This window comes from Calonectris borealis, chromosome 16 (genome assembly GCF_964195595.1).
Source record: "Calonectris borealis chromosome 16, bCalBor7.hap1.2, whole genome shotgun sequence".
NCBI classification, from domain to species: domain Eukaryota; kingdom Metazoa; phylum Chordata; class Aves; order Procellariiformes; family Procellariidae; genus Calonectris; species Calonectris borealis.
In genome coordinates this window covers 18,567,094-18,592,268 of record NC_134327.1, presented here as the reverse complement: position 1 = coordinate 18,592,268, position 25,175 = coordinate 18,567,094, and the positions used below count along the sequence as shown (strand labels likewise).

Below are 25,175 nucleotides of genomic sequence, written 5' to 3'. Positions count from 1 at the left end.
CTTTTAGTCTGCACGTGGGCAAGGGCTGCTAATAGGAAGAAGCTAGGTAATAAAACTATTTCCTTTTTACTTTTGGGTGGAAGTAGCGGGGAGAAATCAGTCATAATATAAAATGCCTTCATCTTAGCAGTCATGAGCTCTATAACATCATATGTTGCTTCCCACTTTTTTCTGGAAAAGGAAGTCTGCCTGAATAGAGCCTTTGAGCTGTGATTTCTGGCAGGATTGGACTCACAATGAGCTGGTTCTCTTCTGTAGTGCCCTAGCTCATAGATGGTTATGAACTGGAGGGGGCCCTTCAGCAGTTTTTGTACCCGTGGTGTGGGAATGGGCAGAACTAGAACACAGCTTGTTGTTTTTCCTTAATGCCTGCTCCTCAGAACAGCTGATGATAGGTTTGTTGATGCTTCGCTGGCATCAGTAATTGATCTCAATGTTCTCTTCTAATTCTTCTAATGAATAGCTGTTCTCTCTTCGATCCCTGGTATTAAACACTCCTGGCCTGTCTCACAAGTGTCTATGACAGTGGTAACAGTTAAACTGCATTTATAGGGGAGCCACCCCTTCCTAATAAGTCCCTGAATTCCTGGAAGGCCGGGCGGGGGTATTGTTGTAACACTTGCAAAAGGCTGTAGGATTCTGCAGCACGCTATCCAGAGCTGTCCAGGGATCGTCACTCAGCAGTGTACTGCATGGTATCTTGTAGCTTATGGATGCTGTGATGTTACAGCTCTCAAGAGCCCGAAATCGGCTTACCACTCCAGCCACTCTGACTCTACCAGAGATTGCCTCCAGTGGTCTCACAGTAAGTATGTGATGGTCTAGATCTCCATACAGTTAGGATATTATGCTGCATCCTGGTGGAAGTGGATTTCTGAAGTGTCTCCTGAGGCAGAAAGAGAGAGCTGAAGTAGGTGCAAACCCTGAGCATTTTTGGCTGCTCTCTATCTTCCTGTGGGAAAGCAGATGACTTGGGCATGAGGACTCTGGTTCTCGGAGAGTAAGTTCTGTTCCCTGCCCAGGAATCTTGTCCAGGGATGATTTGCCCTTGTAAACACTGCTCCATCCTTTTTTGTCACCATCATTCACACACCATTTGATCAAGTGCAGCAAGAGGAACAACCATGGCTTGCAAGCTGCTCAGTCTTTGTTTCTTTCCTAATGTCCCTCTCACTATGGGGTAACTGTAATATGGCTTAGAAAAAGGTAGTGATTTCCCAGCATTAGAAATAATGATGCTTTCACTGACAAAGAAACTACTTATTTTCTCACCAGAAAATGTTCACCCCTGCTCTGCCTCCAGACATCCTTGTGAATTTCTATATTAACCTGAATAAGCTGTGCCTGACCATCTACCAACTCCATGTGCTGCAGCCCAGCACAACCAAGGTGATGCCTACTATCTCTTGAGCCTCGTTTATTTACCTCTCCATACGTCCCACTGTGAGGAGGAGATCGCACTGCTATATGGTGCAACGTTATATGCATAATATAATGCAGAAATTACTGTAACTGGTGTTAAGTGTCTGTGTTTAGATCTGCTGCAGACAGAACACTGGCTCTAAATCTAGTTTGGGGCTTGGCCACTTAGCCCAGAAGAAAATACCAGTGTTCTGGAGAAGGCCAGCAACTATTTTTTGCCAAATAATGCTTTATCTTATAATATAGTTTGATAATTTTACATAATTTTTGGAAGGGCATAATTGTATTAATCCAGTTTACATCGAAGTAGCATCTTGGATTTTCTGAGTGGAGTTTTGATGGACACTTTTCTGCTTCACCTGTTGCATTTGGATCAGCTTGATGTCCTGTAAAAGCAGAATTAACCTCTTAAGCTTTTTGAAATGCAGTCCTTCCATAAGGATATTTTTCCTAAAATCTGTCTTCTGTTTTTCTTCCAGATCTTCTCATCTTATGTTTGTGGTGCTAAAATTTGGAGCTAAGTTAGACTCAGCCATTGTGTAGATTTTTTTCATAAAGGAAGGGATCAAATGACATGACTCCATCATGAATGGAGTATTCAGGCAGATATACTATAGGCATTTCCTGATGTCAGACTACTGAAAGTGCAAACCTTAAACATCCTTCTTCTAAGTAGTTTGTTCACTGTGTCAAAATCCTAATGACCTTTTCCTTCTCCTCTAGAACTTCAAGCCTGCTGGAGGGTCCATTTTACACAACCCTGGGGCCATGTTGTAAGTACAGTCTCTACAAGGGCTGTGTAACAGGTGTAGGAGTATGCTGAGGATGAGATCCAAATGGCTGTACGCAGTTTTGATTATAGCATCTGTTAAGTGGAGAAGCTGGACTGAGTCACTTGCTGTGCCTGTGCCTGTGCCTGTGAGTGCACAGGTGCCCATAATAGCGTTTCTTTAATGACTCGGTCATAAAGGCCCAAGGATGTGGGTTTTCAGGATGCAGCCCACCCATAGGGTGCCATGAGTTTGTCTAGAGATCAGAGTTGTCAACCAAAATGAACATTAGCTTATTGGCACTGCCATCTGCATTTCCTGCCTTTGTGCCTTTCTGGGAAGTGGTAAAGTTTCTACCTTAATTCTGTTAGATTTAGCTTAACTCTAAATCTGGTCAGAGGTAGGCTGAGAGTTTGCGTTCTATAACTTTGCCCGTGCTGTTTTTAAATGTAGTAGAAATTATAATGATCTCCTCTGTGAGAATGGAGGACATTTGAGTTTTGTATTCTGTGCTGTTGTGAAGCTGTACTCTTTTTTCCCCCACTCCAGTGAGTTTGGCAACCAGCGGTATGAAGTCAGCCATGTCCATAAAGTGGAATGTGTTGTCCCATGGTTAAATGATGCCCTTGTCTTCTTCACAGTTTCACTGCAGCTTTGCCAGCAACTGAAGGACAAGGTAATGGCCTTAGAGAAGGGGCTTTGGTTTTAACTCTGAATTTTGAGAGGACCTGAGATCTCCTAAAAATCTGCGATGTTATTCTGTACAACTTACATATAAACTGAAAACAAGTGATGCGTCAATGCTCTGGAGCCAGGCACCTGGCTGGCGCTGCCTAGCAGACAGTCATCTGGGATAAGTGTAGTAGTGTGGCAGATGTCTTTGCTGAACTAGTGACTAGATGGAGAGGAGCAGGTAGACACTTTTGTGTTGTCAGTCATGGGCTGGATGTGAGGACATGCCACGGTGCTGTAGAGGAGGCATGGAGACCTCAGCGAACTGGATTCCAGTAGACCAATGGTCAGTTCCAGCTCTGCAGCTGACCTGCCTGCCACCTTGAGCAAGTAACTTTGTGCTCCAAGCCTCTTCAATGACAATAGCAGCAAATCTGCCCTTCTGCAGTGCAGTGCTGGAGTGTGTAATGCTGTAAAGCTCAATCTTCATTGCAGAGCATTATATGCTCTTTCCTTTATGGCCCAAGGGATACAGGAACTTACCTGCTTTTCTTCTTGCTTTCCAGATCTCTGTTTTCTCCAGTTACTGGAACTACAGGCCATATTAATTCTCTGTGGAGAGTCCAAGCCCTTACAGTACTTCCAGCGTCTCTCTGTTTTTAGCATGCCAGCAGAGTCCAGGTCAGCCTGAGGAGTGCTGTGGTTCACTACCATGTGGCCCTCCACAGGGTAGGGTCAGTGTATCCAGAGAGACAACTTTAGTAGCCTTGTCTGGGACTGCTGCATAAGCAGGGCACCAAGCAATGCTGTGTGGTTGGCAAGAGCTTCCACCTGTCTTTGTTCTCGTGTGCGTTGTGTGGCTTACGCTTTCCAAGCCTCTGATGAATTACACTAGTCCATTACAACGGATGGGGAGCTGCGGACTACTCTCACTAACTGTATTTGCACGCAGTGCTGTAACTAACTGCTGGACTGTGAGGGGAAGGGATGAAGGCAGACTAATTTAACACACCACAAAAAATGTAGGCCATGTTGCTCCGTGTAGTGAAATATGTTGCTGTGATCTGGTCCAGCTGTTGTTATGCCTAGCCCTGAGCTTTTCCCTCTCCTATCTGTTCAGTCCGTGCCCATGTTATTGATTCCCCCTTGGGGATATTCTTACTTGCTGCTGTTTGAACTCCTTTTTCCCTGGCATCAATGTGATAATATATATTTTTTCTTTTTCCTAAGCCCTAGTTGGGCCAATTGGTTTTTTCCAGGTTTAGTATCTTGTTTTCACTGCCAGCCTTTGGAGCTGCTTCGGTACCTTGAGCAGAGCTGTGCAGTCTCACATCCTGTCATTAAACCCAAAGTGAGTACCATGTTGTTACTACAATTTGCTGCCTACCTATGGATGCTACAGTATGTAACTCATCCCTCTAGCACTGATAACTGTGAAATAAAGATCCTCAGACCTGCCATGCTCCTGTGGGCTGTCAGTGCTGAGAAGGAAAGAGTATCAAAGATTATGTGCTGTCTTACAAGTGAGTGGCTGTTCTTAGTTACACATGCTGGATTACTCTTTGCCTTACTGGGAGGACAGTAGTGGTCTCTGAGGGCAGAGCTGGGCAGCTCTTCGAAGACTGGGCCTGGTTTGTGTAGCCTCAGCCCAGTGCTTTCTGACATCTGAGTATTACTACCTAAAGTACTTTTCCAAACTTCCCTTGATGGTCATGTTTGGAAGATGCTGTAAGTATGGAGATGGGTTGGGTTGGCTCTTGGAGCTGGCTGTTTAGTGATGAGGAAGCATCACCTGTCTCCTGCTTCCAGCTAGCCTGGTCCAGCCTGTGCTTCTGGTGGCTTTCCTCACTGGACTACCTTTGCCAGGAGCCTACGTGTGTGCTGAGGTGAAGACTGCAGGATCACCGAGGTCCCTGCAAAACGTCAGGGCCATTGGAGCCTATCTTGACAGCATGGTTGGAAAACACCAGGATCCTGGTGTTTTCCAAATGCTATCCAGGGTGCTGTGCTCAAAAGGAAGAGATCACAGAATCACAGAATGGTTGAAGTTGGAAGGGGTGCTCTGGGGTCTGTCTGGTCCAATTCCCCTGCTCAAGCAGGGCCACGCAAAGCCGGTCTCCCAGGACCATGTCCAAATGGCTTTTGAATAGCTCCAGGGATGGAGACTAGAGATAGTACGTTGCTTTGATTTTTTTTTTTTTTTTTTTTTTTTTCCTTCCCCTCTGCATAGACCTCCGCTCTGGGCATGTGTGGCCTACGTTGTCTGTGACCTCCCTTTCTGTCCCTTTGTGAGATCCCGGGGATCCTGAGTGGCTTAGTGCCAGCCTTGTTACTGCTGCAGCCTCCTTCTCTGAGGACTTGACACTTGGTGCTGTGCTTGTTCTAATGCATGGTGATACTACAGGTTGCAGACAGTAACAGAGCCTACAAATGAGTATCAGGCTGTGACTGATTAATGTGTTTGTTAGTAAGTAATGAAAGGTGGAAGGTAGAGAGGCCTGGATGGGCTGATGCAATAGCAGACTCATTACTGATTCCAGTCAATTAGCCTTATGACTAGCTGCGGTCGTGACCCTGGGTATTCATTTACCTACCCTTGTACTGTTCCAGACCGTTCTCTGCTTAGAAAGTGATTGCGCATGTGTGTAACCGCTCACCATTAACAGCTTCTCGGATGAGAGTATTTTTATAGTTAATAACCTCTCTGGAGCTGTCTGTGCTCTTCTTTAACCCTGCCTGTGTGTGGAGGAGGCTCCTTTTTTAATTCACACTAGTGTGTGCAGTCCAATCAATGTTGCCACATCCTCTCCAACTCAGCTTCCTGCTGATAGGGACGTAACATGCAACCCAGCGTGTGTTGTTTTCTTCTGATGAAAACAGTTATTCTTCAGTTCTGGAGGGCAGGAGTGTGCAAAATGAAACACGTGTCCTTATTCCAGCTCTGATGCACAGTGACTGTGTCGTGAGGACTGCTAGGTGGCAGTGGTAGCCGCTACAGGACAATGCCTAGGTTACTGTTACAGAAGAACAGGGTAACAGCAAGCTAGGTGACATTCAACAGGAGAGGCTGGCCCAAAGCCCTGGGCTGGTACCCTGTGGATTTGAAAGGTAACACAAGGGCCCATCAATTAAAGACTTAACAGTCTCTCTCTTTTCCCCACTAAACCTCTGGGCGCAGAAGAATATTTACAAGGTTCTAAGGGCTCTGCTTTTGCAGCCCAGTAAGGTTGGTACTGGGATAGCTACTGGCAGCCCATCCCTCCCTTTGCAAATGCAACTCAAACGTGCTGTGGGCCACAATCTTTGGCAAGTGCTTGGCAGCACAAGGTGTCTGTGAAGTTTGGGCTGCTCTGCAGTACTGCAAGGGCTTTTGATTGTTACATGCATTGATGAATGCCGCTGTGTGACTGGAGCAGAATGAAATAATCAGACTGTCTGCCTTTTCTTGGGCTGGGTTTTTATTCTCTCTTTTTTTAGCTTCCTTTGGGGAAACTGTAGTTCTCATGAGCGAAACCTTTCCTGGTGGCACCTTTCTTTTTCCCCTTTGCCCAGGGAATCTCTACTTAGTCTTCAGGGGATAGAGGTCTGCTGCTTAGATCCACTGGCTGCCTGCTTTTGATGGGTCTAGCAGTTGAGTTGCTGCTGCCTGGATGCTGCTGGTTCTGGGACCACAGAAGACACTGATCCATGGGCCTCTGCTGCTGAGCTTATACATGCCCTTCAAAAAGGAATTAGAGTTGCCTGAACTAAGACGGAGAAGACACTTGCTGGGCAGCTTTCAACAACAGCACTGCAGGAGGCTAGTGACAGAGCAGAACCAGAAACTAAAAGAGTATTGAAGAAAGTTTATTTTATGGCTGCCTCTAGTCTCTCTCAATCTGAGTAGCTCTTTCTGCATTGTCCACAGAGTAGTGACAGACAACGAGCAGAATCCCATGCTGCTCTTCCCAGCATCTGAGCAATAAGCAGACAAGAACGTCTCCTTGCTGAGCTCAGCTAAGGCTAAATGTTTGTAAAGATACAATCATTTTTTCCTGGAGCTGGAGTTGAAACTACAGGTATTTGTGTGTGCTGATGCCAGCCTGATCAAGTATTGCCACTGCCAGGACTTGCCTGGAATTGCACCTAACGTCCCTGGCCTCATCCTGCCTTGCAGCTGTGGTGGAAACATTGGAAGGGCATGTGCTAGCACTCCCATTCATGAGTAGGTGCTTGGCTGCCTTTCAGGGTGCCGCCTTCTGGGGTCAGTGTTCTCAGGACAGAATCGGAACTTCCTTGTTCTGCATGTGCCACAGCAAAAAGGGTCACCCTGCCCCCTCATGGGATCACCTGTGGGGACACAGAGTATCGCCCTAAAGCAGAGGGACTCTGCCAGTTGAAAGCCTGGCTCCACCTGGGACTGTAAAGATGCTAGGTAAGGGGGTGATGTTTTTCAAATTGGAGGCATTGCTAATCTTCAGGATGAAGAACAAGCTCTCTCTTTGGTGCCCCAAGCACCCTCTGCAAAGGCCATAGGGAGGAGGGAGCCACTGCTCCCTTGCACAGAGCAGTTTCATCTTCACATGCTTTTGTGTCCCCTGGGAGGAGTGAGGCAACTGTTTCTAAAGTTGATGCAGCACATAAAGGAAGCTGGCTCACTGATCACATGCTCCAAATGTCTCTACAGGGATTAAGAGGGTTCCCAGAAGCTATGGGTGTGCTTTGAAGCATCTTCAGAGCCTTGTGCTTCCTCTCTTAATGGGTGTTCACAGCTAGGGACAGTGCTATGCTTTGTTTTCAGTCCTGCTGGAAATTAAGCCTGTAATGGAAGGGCTGGAGCCCAAAATGCTGAAAAGCAGCATAGCTGGGCCTCCCATTCAGTCATCCCAGAAGGGATCTTAGTGCGAGTATGCTCTACATATGTTTTGGTGATCAGCAAGTGTGAGTTTGGAAGAGGATTCCAGCCTCTAGCTGTAGGGAAACAATAGTTTCTGCTGCTTTCTCTTTGCCCTCACTCCCTGGTAGTTCCCAAGGCTGCTGGCTTTGCATGGGGGAGCACCTGTTCTCCACTTTGGTTGCAGTAGCTGAGGACGATTTGTGGCTTGTATTGGCCTAGGATGGCATTGCAGGTACCATGCAAGGGGTTCGCATTCATCCACAGACTAGGAAGGGCAGTTGCTGAGGTTGTAGAGGAGGATGGAAGTGGCTGGGCAGCTCTTGGCACTCAAGGTGAAGATGGAGTCTGATTTGTAGGTGCAGCAGAGGCAAGAAGCGGGAAGAGTCGTTCTGTCCAGCTGTGAGGTGGAGGTGGGTTTAGGGCTCCATTGCCAGGTTGTCTATGCCAACTTTCCTTCTGGGAATCTAGTTGTTTTGGAAAAGGATGTGTCATTATAAAGAGGAGGGGAAGGAGTTTGCACATGCATGAACACACAAAATAGTCTCTATGGTTTGAGCATGGAGTGCTCAAGCCCAGGTACTACTTCCCTCCCCCAGAACAGTGCAAAGGTCCTGGGCACATCTGTGCCTGCTCAAGCACGTTCAGCCTGTTCTCTCTTCCCCATCACCTTCCCTGTATCGATGTACCCCCTTGGTGGCTGGGCTGTGTTTCTCCTGTTTGTCCAGAGACACATGAGTGTGTCTCTGCAGGCGAGAGCAGGGTCTGTCCAGTGCTCTGCTTGCTTTCCTCTCCTGCCCCCCACATTTCAACAAGCAACACGGCTGAGGCCCACCCTGCAGGTAGCTCCTGTGTCCCAGGTCATTCTTGGGTGAGCAGGCTGGGTTTTATCACCTTGTGTTGTTTTGGGGAGTCACAGTCACAGCAGCAGCAGTGGATACGCGCCAGGAGCAGCAGGAAAAGCACAGTCCCTGGAGAAAAGTGAGCAGCATCAGCCTTTATGTCTCCCTGTTAGCACCCTGCGTTTCAGCAAGTACCCTCTTGGCTGTCTGCTCCCCTTTTTCCCCGTTAGCATCGCAGCACTTTGCGTCAAGTGCTGTACGTCACACAGGGCATGGCAACCCCACAAACACCATCTGAGCCCAGGCTGGTCGAACTATGCTAGTGTTAGGCAAGGTGGTGAGATGGCTGTGAAAGTGGTCTGGCAACCAGGGGAGGTTACACAGGGAATGTTTCCTCCGGGCCCCTGTGTCTTTGCTGCTGTTGCTGACGTTGCCTGCTGAATGCAAATGGAGTGGCCGCACTCTGCCGTTCTTCCTCCAGGGCTGTGCTGCTGGGGGGGCTGCATGAGTTGCTGGAGTTAGGGCAGCTGCCTGCCAAGCCCAGCACCGAGAGAAGCTGTCTGGCACATGCCTCGTGCTGAGCTATGCACTCACCCACGAAGACAAAGAAGATGGCAAAGGCAGTGATGTCCCACTCAGTCTTGCCAGCCGGCTCAGGAAGTCATGGATCTCATTTTCTACGCCTGGGCTTTGGCCTCTTGTCTCCATTTCTGCTCGGAGCTTATCCAGGTGGCTGACCTATGGCCCTGCTCGGCAGCAAGACAGCCCCTGCTAGCAGGCGGGATTGGAAGAGAATGTGTGCTGCTGGTCCCTCACCGGAGGATGCAGGCCATCGCCTGGGGACAGGGCGATCCTTCTAACCGTGACAGCGAGCCTTGACGTAGGGCTGGCCTCGCAGGGTGGGGAACACTGTGCCCAGGGTAGAGCAGGGGCTTGGCAAGACGACTTCTGCCAGGAAAAAGCTGCCCTCATTTCATGCAACTGCTGTGGATGCAGGCTGTCGAGTCAGCGTGGCTCCCTGCTCTCCCCTGGTCAGCAGCAGGGAGAAGTGGGACCCAGCCTGCAGAGCTAGGCGGGTGCATGGCAACGGGAAGGGCTTCCAGCTTTTCGGAAGCCCGGGCTGCCTCTGCTGCAGGAGGAATGGGCGGAGAAGGCAGCAAGGAGGTGCCAACCCCTGAGCCCATGGCTGCCAGGGCCCTGCCTGCAGGGAGGAAGGGGCAGGAGAGCGGGGCCTTGGCTCATGCTTCCCTGGCCCGACGTCTTGGGGCGAGGGGTGGGCCGTGCCTGGGGCAGCCGGGAGGAGAAGGGCATGGCGCCCGGCTGTGGCCAGGCCCTGCCCTCGCTCCCTCCCTTCCAGTGTCACTGCTCCCTGTTAGCCAGGCCTGGCCTTACCCTGCTGCCCGTGCGCTAGTTCTGCCCCACGTCCCCTTCCCGGGCGCCCAGGGCAGAGCTGGCTGCCATGGCACAGCCCCCACCTCGTCCACCTACCACCAGGCAGGGAGGCGCAGGGGCTGGCAGGAGAAAACCAGGGCTGGCAGCCATGCGGCCATCAGGACAAGGGCAGCTCCAGGGCCTGGCTGCCCGGCTGTGTGGACGCGGGTGCCAGCCCGTGGGGAGGTGGATCCCCAGCCCTCCTGCTCTCCCGCAAGGGGTCTAAGGCTGCAGGGCCTGGAGGCCCAGCCCAGCTTGCCTCCTGGCTCAGCCAGAGGAGGGGGGAGCCTGACGCCAGGCCTGCCTTGGCCCCACAGTAGCACCCCAGAAGGTGGCCCTTTCCCTGGGGTCAAGGTCCGTGCCCAGCCTCTCAGCCACAGGCATGGTCAGGAGAGACGGGGCGAGCTGGGGGCCCGGGAAGGGACGATGTGGCGCCCAGCTCTGCCAGACCATGGCCGTGTTCTCCTGTGGTGCGTCACAGCGCGGCGCAGGGAGGAAGGAAAAGGCTGGGGGGCTGGGGGGCTGCGGGGTTGTGGCTCTGGAGAGCCGGTCACAGGTGGGGTCACAGGCAGCATGTGGGGTCCCCATTGCCGACCATTGCGCTGCCCTTCCGCGAGCACACGGGCAGTCCTCGTGGGTTCCAGAGGAGCTGCTCTGGAAGAAAACCTCTCCAGCCCAGCACTCGGCTTCCTTCCCCGGTGGTGCCTGGGCTCCCTGCTCATGTGGCTCCAGGCCCCTCTGCTCCACCTGGCCTCCAGACGCTCCTGCCTTGCTTTCCTCTGCCCAGACTGTGGGATTGGAAGGGCTGAGACGTGACAGATCCACAACATCCACGCAGAGAAGCGAAAGGTATCATGTTAGTGAAGGGGAATCAGAAAGTGGAAAGTGATTGAACCATAAAGCACACTGGTCTCATCTGGGTGAAACGGAAGAGCGACACGACCGAAAGGAATGGAATACTGAAAATTTATTTTTCACAAGTTGTTAATAACAACAGTTAAAAATGAACAGTAATATCAGCTTGAGGCAAATCATTTAACTACCATATTGTAGAATGAGCCTATTTTTTTCTGAATTATGATCATTTTTTAAACTGGTAGTCCTGCGAGGAGCAGGGAGTTGGACTCGATGATCCTTATGGGTCCCTTCCAGCTTCTGAGATATTCTATGATGTTATGTAGTTCAGGGGTGCACGGTGTGACCATGCCTGCTCTTTGTCCTGCAGGCTGCGCAACAGCCTCCTGCCTAGGTCCTGAGAGGGTCTGACTCAGTTTCCCTTTATGTGGTTGCATCTATTTGCCTTCCCTTTTTCTTGCTGAATTCACTTCTACATAAAGGGATTGCAGCTGCACTCACACTCCCTATGTAGGGATGTCTGTGTGTACATGCCAAGGGGCAGCAAATCCCTGATGACCTAAAAATGATCTTTCAGGTCCTTGTGATTATTGACCAGGCACATAGTCTTAAAGAAGAGTCTTTCAGAGGATGCTGCAGTGGTAGACAACCCCTCTACCTGGGTTGGTGGGTGTGTGCCTGCCAGGGTGGGTCCCCGCGAGCCAGCCGAGGAAGGGGGCACTGACTGCAGAGGTCCCCTTAACCCTGGCCTGTCAGCAAACCAGCCTCTCTCCTGCTGTCCTCTGCCAGCACTGGCAAAGATTTCATGGTGTGGGTCAGGGCGAGAGGGACAGGGCCTCTAGGACCCGCCTGTTGTGGAGTGGAAGTCCTGTCCCCACTCCTGGCCCAGTTGCGGGTAGCCCTTTCCAGGCGTCTGGGCACCAGCTGCCTGCTGGCCACAGGGCACAGGGAGCTCCGAGCCAGGCAGGGCTTATGTCTCCTGGATCGCAGTGGGCAACAAGGAGGGTGAGGAGCCAGGAGGCCACATCTTGCAATGGATTAGCCCAGCTTGGAGGCTCAGGAGACCTTGCACATGCCATTCCTGCTGCTGTCACCCATCTGTGGCACCAGCAGTGACCTGCAGACTGGCAGCTCCTTGCCCCTGCCTGGCTCAGAACCTTGGCCCCAACCTGCTCCGTGGATGCAGAAATGCCCTTCCAGAGTCCAAGTGTCTTTATTAGAGCAGTCGCTGGGAGGACTGCACGGGGGGAGCTGGCACAGGCCAAAACCAGCCAGCGGGATGGGACTTGCTTTTGGCAGCTTATGGCCCTAAAGTGAGCGGTTGATGCCATGCTTCACCAGTGTAGTCCTCCAGCCTGGGGCAGCAGGGACCAGGTCCAGCAGTGCGAGGACGGATTGCCACTAGCAGTGTCCCAGGAGGAAATAAAGGAGCCTGGGTGCATGGTGGGGGGAGAGCTCTGTATAGACCGTGCTAGCTTTTCTTCGTGCCTCTGGAGGAAAGCGATTCAAGCCCCAGCAAACCCTGCTGTTGGCTCCTTTCTGCCACAGCCCTGCGCTGCTGGAGCAGGGGCTGCAGACCCTGGTTTCAGAGATAAGCCCAGCAGGGGGTGGTCCTTGCCCTTCAGCTGCAGCTCCGGGCCCCATGGTCCCACCACACTTGCTGGGACGGCCCTGGCCTGCGGACCAGCCAGGGCTAGCAGGCTGGGGGAGGCTGGCGGGGAGCAGCCAGCCAGCACTTGGGCAAGTGGCTGAGGAAGTCGCACTTCTCCCCCTGGGCTGGTGTTATCAGGGGCCTGGCTGGAGGCACCGCTGTCAGTGGGAGAAGCCCCGCCACCCCAAAAGCTTGTGGAGGCCAGGAGCACCTCTCCGCAGTGTTCCCCACCTGTTTCCACCAAACGCAGTCACTTTTGCTTCCCACCACGCTGCTGATGCAATTCCCGTTTATGTGGTCCCCACTGTACTAGAGGTGAGGTGCCCCAGCAGAGATCTTCTCCAGGCCCTGGCTCTCTGCTTTTGAAGCTATCCTAAAGCAGCTCCCAAGGAGGGGCTTTTTCCAGTGCGGATTGGCATTATCAGCAGCATAACGCTGCTGGCCAGGCTGGAGGGACCAGGCTGGAGGCCCTGCTCCGGCTGGTCAGCCCCTGTACCCCCGCGTCCCTTCTCTTGCAGGATCAGAGAGCAGCACCCACAGGACCTGCTGCAATTTATTTTCCCCTTTCTTGACAATGTTTTCTGCCTTTACTGCTGTTCCATGTTGTTTTGTATTAAAAGGTGCAAAACTAATTTTGAAATTCAGACCACAGTGCTCTTCACTGAGGCTGTAAAAATCTATTCCTTATAAGAACCTTGTGCATATTAGTGAGCAGTACAGTAGTCCTGAGGGAATGCTGCTCACAGAAAGGAACATCTAATACCGAGAGCTGCTTTTCATTTTTCCACAACAACAAAATAAAAACAGTAGTTTGCTAGAACGAGCCCTCCCAACGGAGCAAGGATAGGGCTGGTCAAGTTGTGTGAGGTGAAGATGTGGGTTTAGAGCCAGGTGGAGCAGTCCTGAGATCTTGTGAGTTTAGCTGAAGCTTTGACTCCAGTTTACAAGGACTAGATGTTTCGCTGGTGGTCATAGCCTTAGTTAACGGTGTTGAAAATGTTTTTGGTGTGATTTTTCTGGATGTGCATCCCAGGCAGCTGGAGATGGATGGCACACTCCTCAGGAAGGCAGCGTGGGGTCAGAACAGCTCTGGTGCTGTGGAGGTGCAAGTGGGATAATACTTCCCAGCAGCGTGCTGATGAGGAGAGGCAGCCAGGGGCTCTGCCTGCCTGCTGCAGAGCTGAGTGCTGGCGGCCACACTGCCTGGGCACAGTCTCCCATGATGCCTGGGATGGGGTCGGTGCCTGCTCATAGAAAGCCTGGGGGCTGAGACAAGGATTTTGCTCATGCACACCCCAGGCTTGACAGTGCTTGTGTTATCTGAAATGGCAGCAGAGAAGCTGATTTGACAGTCGGGTTTTTGCTCCACAGAGTCACAGTGAAGTGTGGTTTCACGCCTGTCTGGTCCCATCTCCCTGATCCTCAGCAGGAGGAAGGAGGTGGTGCGGAGTTGATGCATGGCCTCCTGCTTCTGAAGGTGACTTGCTTGGCAGAGCTGATGCCCAGCTCTCAAAGTGTTTGCTCTAGCAGCGCTGCTATTCCTTCTAGTGTCCCACATTTTCAGGACCTGGCTCTCATTCCTGGGGTGGGACACTGGGGAGGGAAACCTCTGTTTGTTGCTCATTTCCAGGAGACCGTCCCTGCTTGCTTCTTGTAGAGCAGTCCAGTGGACGGAGGTATCATGGCAGGGCTGTGTAATCAGCTTTGGGATATAGGGGAGGATGCATGTGGGTCCCTGGGGACTGGAGCTAGGAAGAGCCCAATCTACCCTGCTCCCAGGGAGCATTGATCAACAACAGGCCTGTGCACAAGCCGCCTTGCTGGCGTCAGAAGGAGAGAGGTGTGGGGCTGAGATGTGCATTGGCTTTGTTCCTCTAAACATTCGATCCTGGCAGAATACACGAATCCATAGGTGCTCAGCCTGAATATGACAGTGCTGGGCCGCATCCTTTATCTATGGCTTAGACAGGAGGGAGCTACTGGCATTTCAGCAAGCCAAGAAGGCAGTGTTAAAGTAGTGGAAGAGCTGGGTCAAAACGGAAGGCCTACTGCAAAGCCTGCCAAGAGCGCTTGGCTGTCTGGAGCTTTTTGGGGCGGCTGGTGAGAGGCAGTGTTTGTTTGAGCGGGGGATGCTTAGACAAAGCATGTACTAGGTAAAGTATTGATTTCTTGCTTCTATGGTTTGAAAATCCCCAGCTGCCTTCTATTTTTAATAAAGCACATCTGTTTCCAGTCTGAGCTCTGTCTCAAGAAAATTATTAGTGTTCAAAAGGACTAGGGAATGTTAACAAGACCTTACAAGCCCGCAGTTCTGCCTAGAACTCATGGTCTGGATGTATTGCACAGATGTAAAAGCTTGCCTCCTCTGTTGAGGATGCACATGGAGCCTGTCCCTTGGCTGTCCTCTCAGTGGTTCATTGCATTCATGCAACACCCTAGTAGCAGGGAGCACCTAGGTGCGCAGGAGAACACGGGCACCCACGTGGTGTATTTGAGGTGGGAGACAGAACCGGTTCTGTTTGCTGGTAATCTTTGCAGAAGGTGGAATTGCTTGTCCTGATTGCCGTGAACAGCGGGACATACAATGTGTCCCTGCTTCTCTCTCGTACAACCTAATTAGAGCCAAATTCCACCACCACTCAAATCATGGTGTCAGAATAGAAGCATTTTCAGTTGACTCAGGCCAGTGAATGTTTTAGCTCTCGGCTTCTTATCAGCAAGGTCCATAATTCACCTGAAGGATATTCATGTGTACTCATTCATTGCCCAGAGACGGGAATGATGTTTATGTCTTGTTGTTGGGCTGCTGTTTGTGAGAGCTGGGATGGGGGCAGCGACACCAGCGCAGACAGTGGCTGGATAAATTTGTCCACATGGCCAGCTAGATGACTGAGTGGGTTTACAGGCAGATGGAATGTTAGCTGGGGAGGTTGAAAGCTTGAGGACGAGAGGCAAAATGCTGCATTTATTTGCTGAGTGGCTGGATAGGTGCAAATAGACATGAGGAAGAACTGGGTTAAGCAGCTGGTGAAAATGAAGAGATTATGCCTCACATGCCTCTGGGTGCAAAAATTATTTGTGGTCTTAGAGAAAACACAGTCTCCAAAATGCTGGAGCCAGTGTGGGAGGTGGTCCTTGGCTCTTGGGCACCAAAATCACTCAGCATCTTGCTGCTTCTCCCCATTATGCTCATTCTGCTCCCCCCTTGCTGCATTCCCACTGCTGGTCCAGCTGCTCTCACTGTGCCTGAGCTGCCCTCTTCCCCACTGAACTTTGGGATGGGACACCCTCTTGCTGGGCACCCCCAGGAGAGCGTGGTGTGCTTTCAGCAGCTATGGCTGCTGGGTGTTTGGAAGTGCAAGACAGATGTGAGAGCAATTTCTCCTTCTTTAAGTAGATTTCCAGGCTCTGTGTACTTTGTAGTGGTGTGGGCGATGCCACTCAGGTTATCAGCATAATCAGCTCACACTAATGTCACCGATTTGGAGGTCAAATCCCGTGTAGGGAGTCAGATCATGAGTGAAGGAGACAGGGAGGGAATACAAACACTCATTCCAATGCATGAGAGGGGCCAAGGGAGCCACTCGGTGACTTTCTGCTCAGGTCAGCTGCCCATCAGAGGGTATTTCTAGCCCTAAGCTCACCCCAGAGAGCCTGGGCGGTCAGACAGCGTGCCCTGCTCCTCTGCAAACCTAGGATTGCACAAGCTCCTGCAAGCCCAATCATTGGGGCTGATCTTTAGCTTTTCTTTGAGAAAGCCTTTGACCTGAGCTTGAAAATTTCCACTGTTGGGGTGGAGGATTTGCTACCAATTCTAAGGACTATCATCTTGCCTAGTAAAAGAAATGCATGCTTTGGTTCCAGCCTGAGTATGCGCAACTTCCATTTCCAGCTAGGTCTGAGATCCCACCCTGCAAATGGGGCTTCTCTTTTTTTCTTAGCACAACAAGGCAATATTCAGCCGGATTGAAATGCCAAACGCTTGCCTTCTCCCAGCCTGCCAAACAAGATGGGTGATGAAGGATCCCACATCACTACAGTACTCATTCAGCAATGATTCTCCCTTTCTAGCTGTGGTTTGTGGCACAGACATTTTAACGGGGTTTTAACCCACTTAGTGTGCATTGTTCTGATTTTGTATTGTTCTGGTGTGTTAATCAAGCATTCAGGGATTGTCTGGTGGACAGTGCCAATCAAAGTGGAGTTATAGAAAATAGGTCCCATCAAAGTCACTTGATATTTTTCAATGCAAGTAGATATTTTATGTAAGAAGACATCTGTAAAAGCTCTGTCCTACCATCATGTGACATATTAAGTAATGAATCCCATTTCAGCTTTTCCATTATTTTCCTGAGTTGGCATCAGGCTGATGGCTGTATAGTTACCTGCGTCCTCGTGGTTCCTTTTGCAAATCTCTCTGCCCACCCTGAGACCTTCTGAAGAGTTTGAAGATTTACTGAAAGCCAGTGGTGGCTGGCCTGAGAGTTCCTAGAAAATTTAGATGCAAGTTTTCTGGTTCTGCTGATTAAAGCCTGTTTCTGGCTTTCTATTGATTGTCGGGTTTCATTACTGCTGGGGAGTATTTCAGCATCCCGTGATAGGAACACATTCTGTCCATTTGCCAAGAGGGAACAGAAATATTCATTAACTCTTCTGTCCTGTCTGTGCTAGCATTGCAGCTCCTCAAGGTACTTCTGTTGGTGATAGCAATCTCCTTCCTTTATCAGTTTTCTAGCTTTGGTTACTTATTATACATTGGTTGGGGAGCAATTCATTCTTGACTGCTTTCATTTTCTCTCCTAACCAATCTGTTTTGTGGAGTGTTTTCTTTCCCCTTGGTTTTTCATGTTTCCTCAGGTAGTCTCCTTTCCTACTGTAATTTTTAGCCAACAGTAAAACATCCTGAAGAAAAATCCAGTTATTATATTTTTCTGTTTAGGTTCTTTCCCTCTGTCGATCTGGTGCCTGTAAGGACTCTCTGTGCAGAGGAAATGAGTGATGCCTTCTAGTTATACATCTAACTACATTTAACTTTTTCTGCTGCACTGTAATAAATATACTCGCCTCACACTTCAGCACACCAAAGCGATTGACAGGTCTTCTAAGATTGAATGCTGCTCTGTCAAGCTTAAGTGTGATATATAATCTGGTCATGCAGTGCTTTAATTTAGGAAACTATCTTTGCCTGTTCTTAGAAAGTCCAGGGATATTTGACTTCTGGCAGGCAGAGCATGCTAGCATTGCCACTCAGAGCAGAAATTTCCTGTGATGCAGTGGCTGTTTCAGGTGTTGGCAAGACAGGGGGATTCACAACTGCATGTGTTAAATACCGCTCAAGAATCTCCTGTTCACTCTGCTTTAAATTAATCAAAGGAAAAGATATCTTGGAAAATCCAGTTCTCCCAGCAAAGTCCCTGCCAAGCCAGCCGGGATGAGATGCTGGAGAGCTGCAATCCCGTGCTGGTCCTTGCCCAGGATAAGCAATTGCCCAAAGGCCAGGGCACTCCTGCTCCTGAGTGGTTTTAGGGTTTGTGTCACTGGACTAGGGGATGACCAGTTGCTGAGCAGTGTCATTTCACTTTTGCTCGCAGGAGCCAAAGTGTAGTGTGCTATTGCCTGGGGGACTCCTGCAGTCGCTGGGTAGGGAGAACCTGGAAGGACTTACGCTGTGAGTACCTGCAGTCCTGAAAATCCTGTACCCTTCTGGGAGTAAGCCTTTCTGCCTTAATTCTGCCTCACTTGGGGAGGTGTTTGCAAAGCTCTGTGGGGCTGAGTGATAGATGCTGCCTTCTGGAGGAAGATAGCTGTGATCCCAAAGGAGCCCTGGGGCAGCAGAGCATCCTGAGCTAATGGGGATGCTCTCTCTCAGAGGACTTGACTAGTAACAGGCTCCGTAGAGCAAGTGGGGTGAGCTGCGTCAGAGTGGCTTGCGGGCAAGCTGGTGCTTGTTGGCATTGATGCATGGTGAAGGTGGAGGTTCCCATCCCAAGGAGTATTTGTGTCACACTAATGACATGCCACTAACTTGTCCTAAGCAAGTCAAGGGGATGCTGCTGCTTAAGCCTGGTCAAGCAGCTGGTCCACTGGGTCTGTCTGCCTGAAAACAATAAACAGGCCTGATCCAGCCCTTACAGGAGCTAAGAGGACTCTTCCTATCAAGGGGGAAGACATAAAAAAGTACATTTAACCCTGTGGTCAATGCAGCAGCTGAGCTCTTCTGAGGAGCGTCTCAAGTCTCTGAGCTGAGATGGTTCTGTGGGGCTGGGGGTTGCACAAGGGTAGGTGCTGCTTTCGGCTTATAGCTCTTCCCCAGGGAGAAAGGAAGAGCTTTTTCTCCCTGGCCTCTCTAAGGAGCACCAGGAGGTCTGACTTTCATATCCATATATCTGTCAGCATCAGCCCTCAAATCAGGCTCTGATGTTGTCAGAGTGACCAAGGGCCTTTGGGGCAATACAAGTTTTATGTCAGGGAGCGGGGCAGCACTTCTGAACAGGTAAAATAGGGTTTTGAGCATGTGGTCTTAAGTCCCAGCTCTTCCATCGCAATCTCTTTTGCATCTCTGGGCCTTCTCCCCACCTCAGAGGCATAGCTTGTCCTGGGAGCATTATGCTGAGAGCTGGTTTTGATGGTGCAGTTCTTCAGCATATGGCAGAAGGGTGAAGGAAACCATTGCAGTGTAGTTTTCCCTGGTGAGAGCAAACCTGTGCTCCTGGCTGGATCTCCTGCTCTGCAGAGGTGTTTGCTGCTCCTTGGGTTTGAGGGCCAAGGAGAGCCTTCAGGAGCGTGCTGCCAGCTGTCAGGTAGTCACCAAGCCATGGTGTTCAAGTGGGATCGCTCCTTCTCTGCATCGGGTCCTGTGCACAATGGCAGTAGCTTGTGGTGGAGTCAAGGCTCGGGGAGAAACTCATGTTGTTTTAACTATGTCCATTTAGCTCTTCCGCTGCTTTAAAATAATGTCTCTCCAGGAAAACTTTTTCATTAAAATCGTCAAGGAAAACGCACAAGTGACTTCATTTAAAACAGCACCAAACATTTGGGAAAAATTTAAGCTAAGATCGACTTATTCTAGATTTAGCTATTGGCTGGAGCAACCCAGCTGGGAGTCATTAGTACGAGCAGGAAGGACACGGGTAGGTGTTGTGGGCAGGAAGCCGTACAGGACACAGTACCAGGATTTTGCTGTCTAGCACAAAGTCAGGATGAACACTTCATTAGAAGCAAGCTGTGTAATGTTCTAATATTAGCAAATCTGCAAAGAGCTTGCTCTGTCTGCAGTCTTTGTGCAGGCTGTGGTCTGGCACAGCATCCACGCGTCTGACTGCGCTGAGGGTAGGCTGTGTGCCAGGCTGGGAGTGCAGGGGTCTGGGCTGCCGCTAGCAGAGCTCGCTGCAGGGTGGGGGGGGTGTGCTAAAGGGTGCAGTCCCTTTGCTCAGATATCCAGCGGGCGGTTTTCAGAGGCAGTGGCACTGACAGGTACTGGGGAGATGTGACGTGGGAGAGCCTTCAGCCTGCTCCGTGTGGGCCTTGCGCAGGGGTTTGTGCTCACATATTCCTGCGCTGTGTATTCCCTCCAGGTTCTGCTGCTCTAATTTGTGAGGTCTCTCCGTTGTTGTCAAGTGTCTGCTGTTTCTGGTTTTTGAGTAAGAGCAGTTGATAAGATGGTTTGAGCATAGGATGAAGTAATTCTGTTAATGGAGAATACTCCCCAATGGAAAATATTTCTCATGTGTCAAAGCTGTTGGCATGAATTGATTACAATACATCAGTCTATTAGATGGCACTAAACAATTTGTGTTTAAATATCCCTTGAAATACGTGCCTTTCTCCGGGTGGGTGTGATCCAGAATCCAGCCCAGCAAATCAGAGCCTATCCAATGGATTCCATTTGGATCCTTTTATTGATGCAGAAGTGCAAGTTGGTGTGAACTTTTAGGCAGTTGCAGCCCACAAAACAAATGGATGCCAGGACTGTAGGGCTGAGAAGATTGTTTCGGCTCAGTCTTCCAGGGAGAGTTGTGTCTGGAGGTGCCAGCACAGGGAATGAGCTTAACCATTGCTGGCTTTCCAAGAAGGGGCAAGTCCCATGTTAACCGGTGGCTACTGAGATGAAGAGGAGCATGAGTGGGTTGAGATGGCATTATCCTTTGATGAGGCTGGTGTCTTCTGTGCTCAGTCCCAGGTGGTGGCAGAAGAAATGGAAGATGTGGGACCAGCTCTCACGTGCTCGTCTTGATGTTATTAAAGAAGTTGTTAAAATCTGTGACTGGAGGGCAAAAAATCTGTGACTCCACCTCTAGTAGGAGCTCACAGTTCCCTCCCCTACAGCTGCTCCCAGAGCTGTAAATACTCACCTTGCTCTCCCAGTGCCAGGACTTGACTTGCTCCGGTGCCTTTAGACTAACTTGGGGAGCTGCCTGCTGCAGTACGTCTGGCAGTAATATCCTGCTGTGAGGCACCCATGGGTGCTTATGGACCTCTTGAGGGGCGGGAAGAAGAGCATGTGAGAAGGGGTGCCAGGTCCCTAGGGTGCTGATGGGGAGTAGGTGGGCTACGTGGGAAGGGAAGGTGAGGAGGGAGGGATGCTGCAAGCTAAAACTGATGCAGGGCACACCTGTGCTAGCACCAAGGCAGGGCATTTTCCCTTAAACCGTGCGCCTGGTGCTTCCCCAGGCTGGCTTATAAAACAGAGTAATTGCAATTGTGAAGTGGCCCCGCTTCTAACAGCAGCGAGGACTGGCTGGCAGCGTCCTATCCTCCCTACTGTTGTGTGGCAGTGCCCAAGGCCAGCCATCTCCTCGGCTGCAGAGCAACAGTGGTGCTTGTGGCTGCTGCCTCTAGGGACCCCGTGCCTAATGTGAGCAGCCCCCAAGCACTTGATCTGGCAGATCTCCCTCTCCGGACCCGTCTCGGAAGGGCCAGCCCTTGGCAAGTGAAGTCATCCTCCTTTTTCTTTTTTTTGAGGACTGGTTGAAGATTGTGTGTGGATGATGGCACTGGGGAGGGGACAAACTGTCCCCAGAATAGGCTGGGTGATGGGAATCTGTGTGCAAGTAATGTAAAACAATGCTCTGGCCGAGCTGATTTCCTGCAAAACCCAGGTAGCTCCTGGGTGTGCTTGGCTACACATCTGTTATGGACAGACCTAATGAATCCTGGCTCTTGCTAAAGCCTTGCACTTTGTTTGTGACTTGAAGAATTATCTTCTCAACCAAGAGGAGAAAATTAGCTCTTCTTTTCTTTCCCCCCGCCCCCAGCCTTTGCTGCCCATTTTGTGCTGTCCCCTAGACTACTTAGACTCTGATGCTCTCTTGCTGTACAGTAATTCCACCTTCATACCCACTGCAGCTCCTCCATCCATCCATCCCAGAGGAAAGCTGGTAGCATGCTATCTCTTGAGTGGATTATGTCTGCCCACAGGTCCCCTCCAAGCCTGATGTTATATTCCCTGGCCTCGGTTCAAGACTTGGCAATCTGGGAATGGTTTGACTATTTCCACTGATGCTTTCTGGCTACATGGGGAAAAAGCCAGATGTGACTAACACAGGATTATGTATATGGCAGTCGTGTGGGCCGTGAAGCTAAACCCAACTCGTCCACTGAGTGCAGTTCTGTAAAGAAATTATGTGTCCACCCAGAAACGTCGAGCAGAATAACAACCCTGGTATCCCCAGCACAGCTTCTTTTTCCATTGACTGGAGCATTATTCATCCAAATGAAATGATTGCTTTCTGAAAGTTGAAAGTTGCTGTAAGAGCAGATGGAGCCATTTATTTCTGCCTGGGTTGATACTCATTGCTCTGAAGGCATCTGGAAGTGTTGTGACTCTTGTCCTGAAGCCAAACTATGTTATTTTAATTCCAGGTCATGCTACAGGCTCCCTAATCATAGCATTTACATAAGTGATATATTGGGAGGATGTAGAAACAGGCATGGGAGAGGGAGCCCCCAGGAATGCAGCCCAGCCCATGTGGAAGACAGGCTCCATGCTCAAGGGAAATGTCTGCCTGCTCATGTCTTTACTGACCCTAGCTGAAATCTCCAGGACTCACATCTTCTCCTTGACTGGGTTACCGTTGCACTTATTAAGGGTGCTGCCAGGTCCCTGCACGAGCCACCCTGAACGATGGTGCGTGTCTATGCCAATATACTTGAATTAGTACTGGTCTCTGTCTGACGTTAGGAGAGAGAGGTATAATTAAGGTAATTACAAGCCATTCAGTATCAGTCAGGAAGAGCAAACTGTCTTTCACATGAGAAAAACACGGTGTGTTAGTCTGCCCAAACCATCACAACACAGAGCAAAACCAGAGATCTCCAGCCAGCCCAAGGAGAAACCCCTGGCGACAGTGCTGTGTGGGCTCTGTCCCCAGGACAACCAAAACTTGACCCCCAGGATCAGATGAGTTCCCAGCACTCCCCTCAGAGCAGGGTGACTCCTGGCTCTGCCATCACTCGTTGCTGCGGCTGGGGTTGAAAGAGGTGCTGCGGTCATCTGTCTGCGTGCCTGGGCAAATCTTGAGGCGTTACTGTTAATGTTGGATGACAATGAATTCATCCTGTCCAGCAAAATAAATCCAGATGACAAAGAAGCTCAAGAAAATTGCTCACTCTCCTGCAAATCAGGAAGAAATGAGATCTGTCAAGTTATTTACAACTGTAAGACATCTGTAAATAACTTGACAAATGCGCTCCTGGGTGCCACAGCTGCCTTCCAGAAAGCTGCATACTACAGAGCCTGTTGGGAGCCCAGGGTGCAGTCTGCTATGGGGGCCGTCACGGTCCGTTCGGACCTCTCAAATTCACAGGCAACGTACTCTGTGATTTAAACTTTATTTCATGAGCTCATTAAGAAATACGGCAAACAAACTCAACAAACAGGCTCAATCCCCTTTTGCCCAGACTAGTCTATCACGCAAATTCACTTATTCACCATTCAAGTCATAAGGTTTCATAACTTACAACCCGCAACTCTTAATATCGTGCACCTATGACCAAAACAAAAAGAATTAGTTCCCTAGCCTAAGGTGAGAGCACTCATCCTTCCTCCTCCACGACGGCGTGGGCATCTGCTGTATCACACGAAAGCCTCAGCAGTCCGGCTGCTGTCGGATCCACTTTTTGGATCCTTTTTGGGTAAAACCTTTTTGGGTAAGCTTATGTTTTACACCCTCCAGCTTGGAGGTTTGGTCTATCCATTTCCATGAGTTAGTGGGTTCTGAGGAAACTGCCAGACAAAAGATAATGGCTGCAGGTGACAGCCAGCTGCAGGTGATAATGTCTGCATAATGGTCACTGGTGGAAGCTGCTTTGTGCCTGGTTTGTTGTGCCCGGGTGGAAGTGGGTGGTGTAGTCGGGCACGTAGATTTGATATGTGACCCTTTGTATCAGATGTAGAAAATTATTTTGACTGACTGCATGAGCCAAGGACAGCACCCATATGTGAACAGGCAGATGCTGTGGCATTGTAGGAAAAGTGTGTGAGATGCCTGTTTGATGGGTATCATTAAAACCTCATGTCAGGGTGGAGAGAGGTAGAACAACCAAAAGCCTAAAACAATCTGATATGTGAGGAAAGATTGATTGAACCAGGGTTCTTCTGCTTCTGTCCTCCTTATTCTCTTGAGGCTGAAGTCTTCATATATGGCAGTCATTGCTGCAGTGCGAGGAGCTCTTTGCAGGAAGGTTTGTAGGACAACTGTCAGTGGCCCAGGCATGTGGGACCTCTCCACGGTTTTGTTCCCCATGGTTCTGGCTGCAGCTCATGTACCAGCTACCCCCGATAATCAATACAAATAAGTAAGCCAGTCAAGCCCTGTTATAACCAGCTTGTGTTTTCCCCTGGGGCACCACGCGCAGGGGCTCCCCTTCGTGCCGGGCCTTCGCTGGCACTTCCCTGTGGCTTCAGGCAGGTATCTAGTTTGATTTCTATCAGGATTCCCAAAACAGAGGTGCTTCTTGGAGCTCTGTTCACTTCAGATGTTCTGCCTGATCTTGCTCTCTGTCATCTTTAGAAAGAAAAACAAAAATAAGTGAAAACCAGTCAGAACAAACAGGCAAACATAAAATGATGGACTGTACAAAGTGTTCTCCACCATTAGGAACAGCCTTTTAAATCTCAGAGCTTGTTACTCTCCTGATTTATTCTCTTCCTAAACAATTTCTGTCCCTTTTAGTCTTTAATGGGTATTAACATGTTTTTCCATCTTGTTCATCTGAATGTGCTGATGATTGAGTTACTGCAGTTCAAGAAACAGTGTGAATTGAGCTGAGTGTGCAAGACGGGCAGTAGGACACCAGTAGCACCCACCATTGACTTTTGTACAGGTCCTGCATTAATATGGTAAACTTTCTGCATGTCCTTTTCTGGTGGGAACTGAACTGGGTTTGTGAACAAACTCAGTTCTTTGCAGATGAATCCTCTTGTAAACTACTTGCGCGATGGAAAGATAATTCTCCTTCTGCTAATGTGGGAATGGTACAGGAGAACCAATCACAGCGATAAAGCATGGCCCAAAACCCACTGAAAGGGGGTGATCTCTCCTGGTGGTGAGGCGCTCGGGCCAGACCTGGAAGCGCCGCCCTGGGAGCGGAGAGTCAAGTCTGAGACCTGCTGATTTGGTTTGAACCTTCAAACCAGAGAGAGAGACGTGCAGGCAAAG

General features: G+C 50.0%; 1 protein-coding gene across 7 annotated transcripts in view; it reads left to right on the top strand.

The window, feature by feature from the left end:
* ROGDI (rogdi atypical leucine zipper) overlaps positions 1-24,849 on the top strand; it is a 33,845-nt gene extending 8,996 nt beyond the window's left edge. For 2 of the 7 annotated variants that reach the window (XM_075165695.1, XM_075165692.1), the window contains 5 exons: positions 707-805; positions 1,276-1,389; positions 2,146-2,195; positions 2,742-2,868; positions 3,431-4,367. In XM_075165695.1, coding sequence (XP_075021796.1) covers positions 707-805; positions 1,276-1,389; positions 2,146-2,195; positions 2,742-2,868; positions 3,431-3,472 — 432 coding nt within the window. In that variant the 3' untranslated portion in view covers positions 3,473-4,367. Of the gene's footprint in view, positions 1-706; positions 806-1,275; positions 1,390-2,145; positions 2,196-2,741; positions 2,869-3,430; positions 4,368-21,933; positions 22,251-22,377 lie in introns of those variants that run through there. The other 5 variants (XR_012676175.1, XR_012676174.1, XR_012676176.1 and 2 more) reach the window with 5 other exon arrangements.
* Positions 24,850-25,175: the final 326 nt, after the last annotated feature.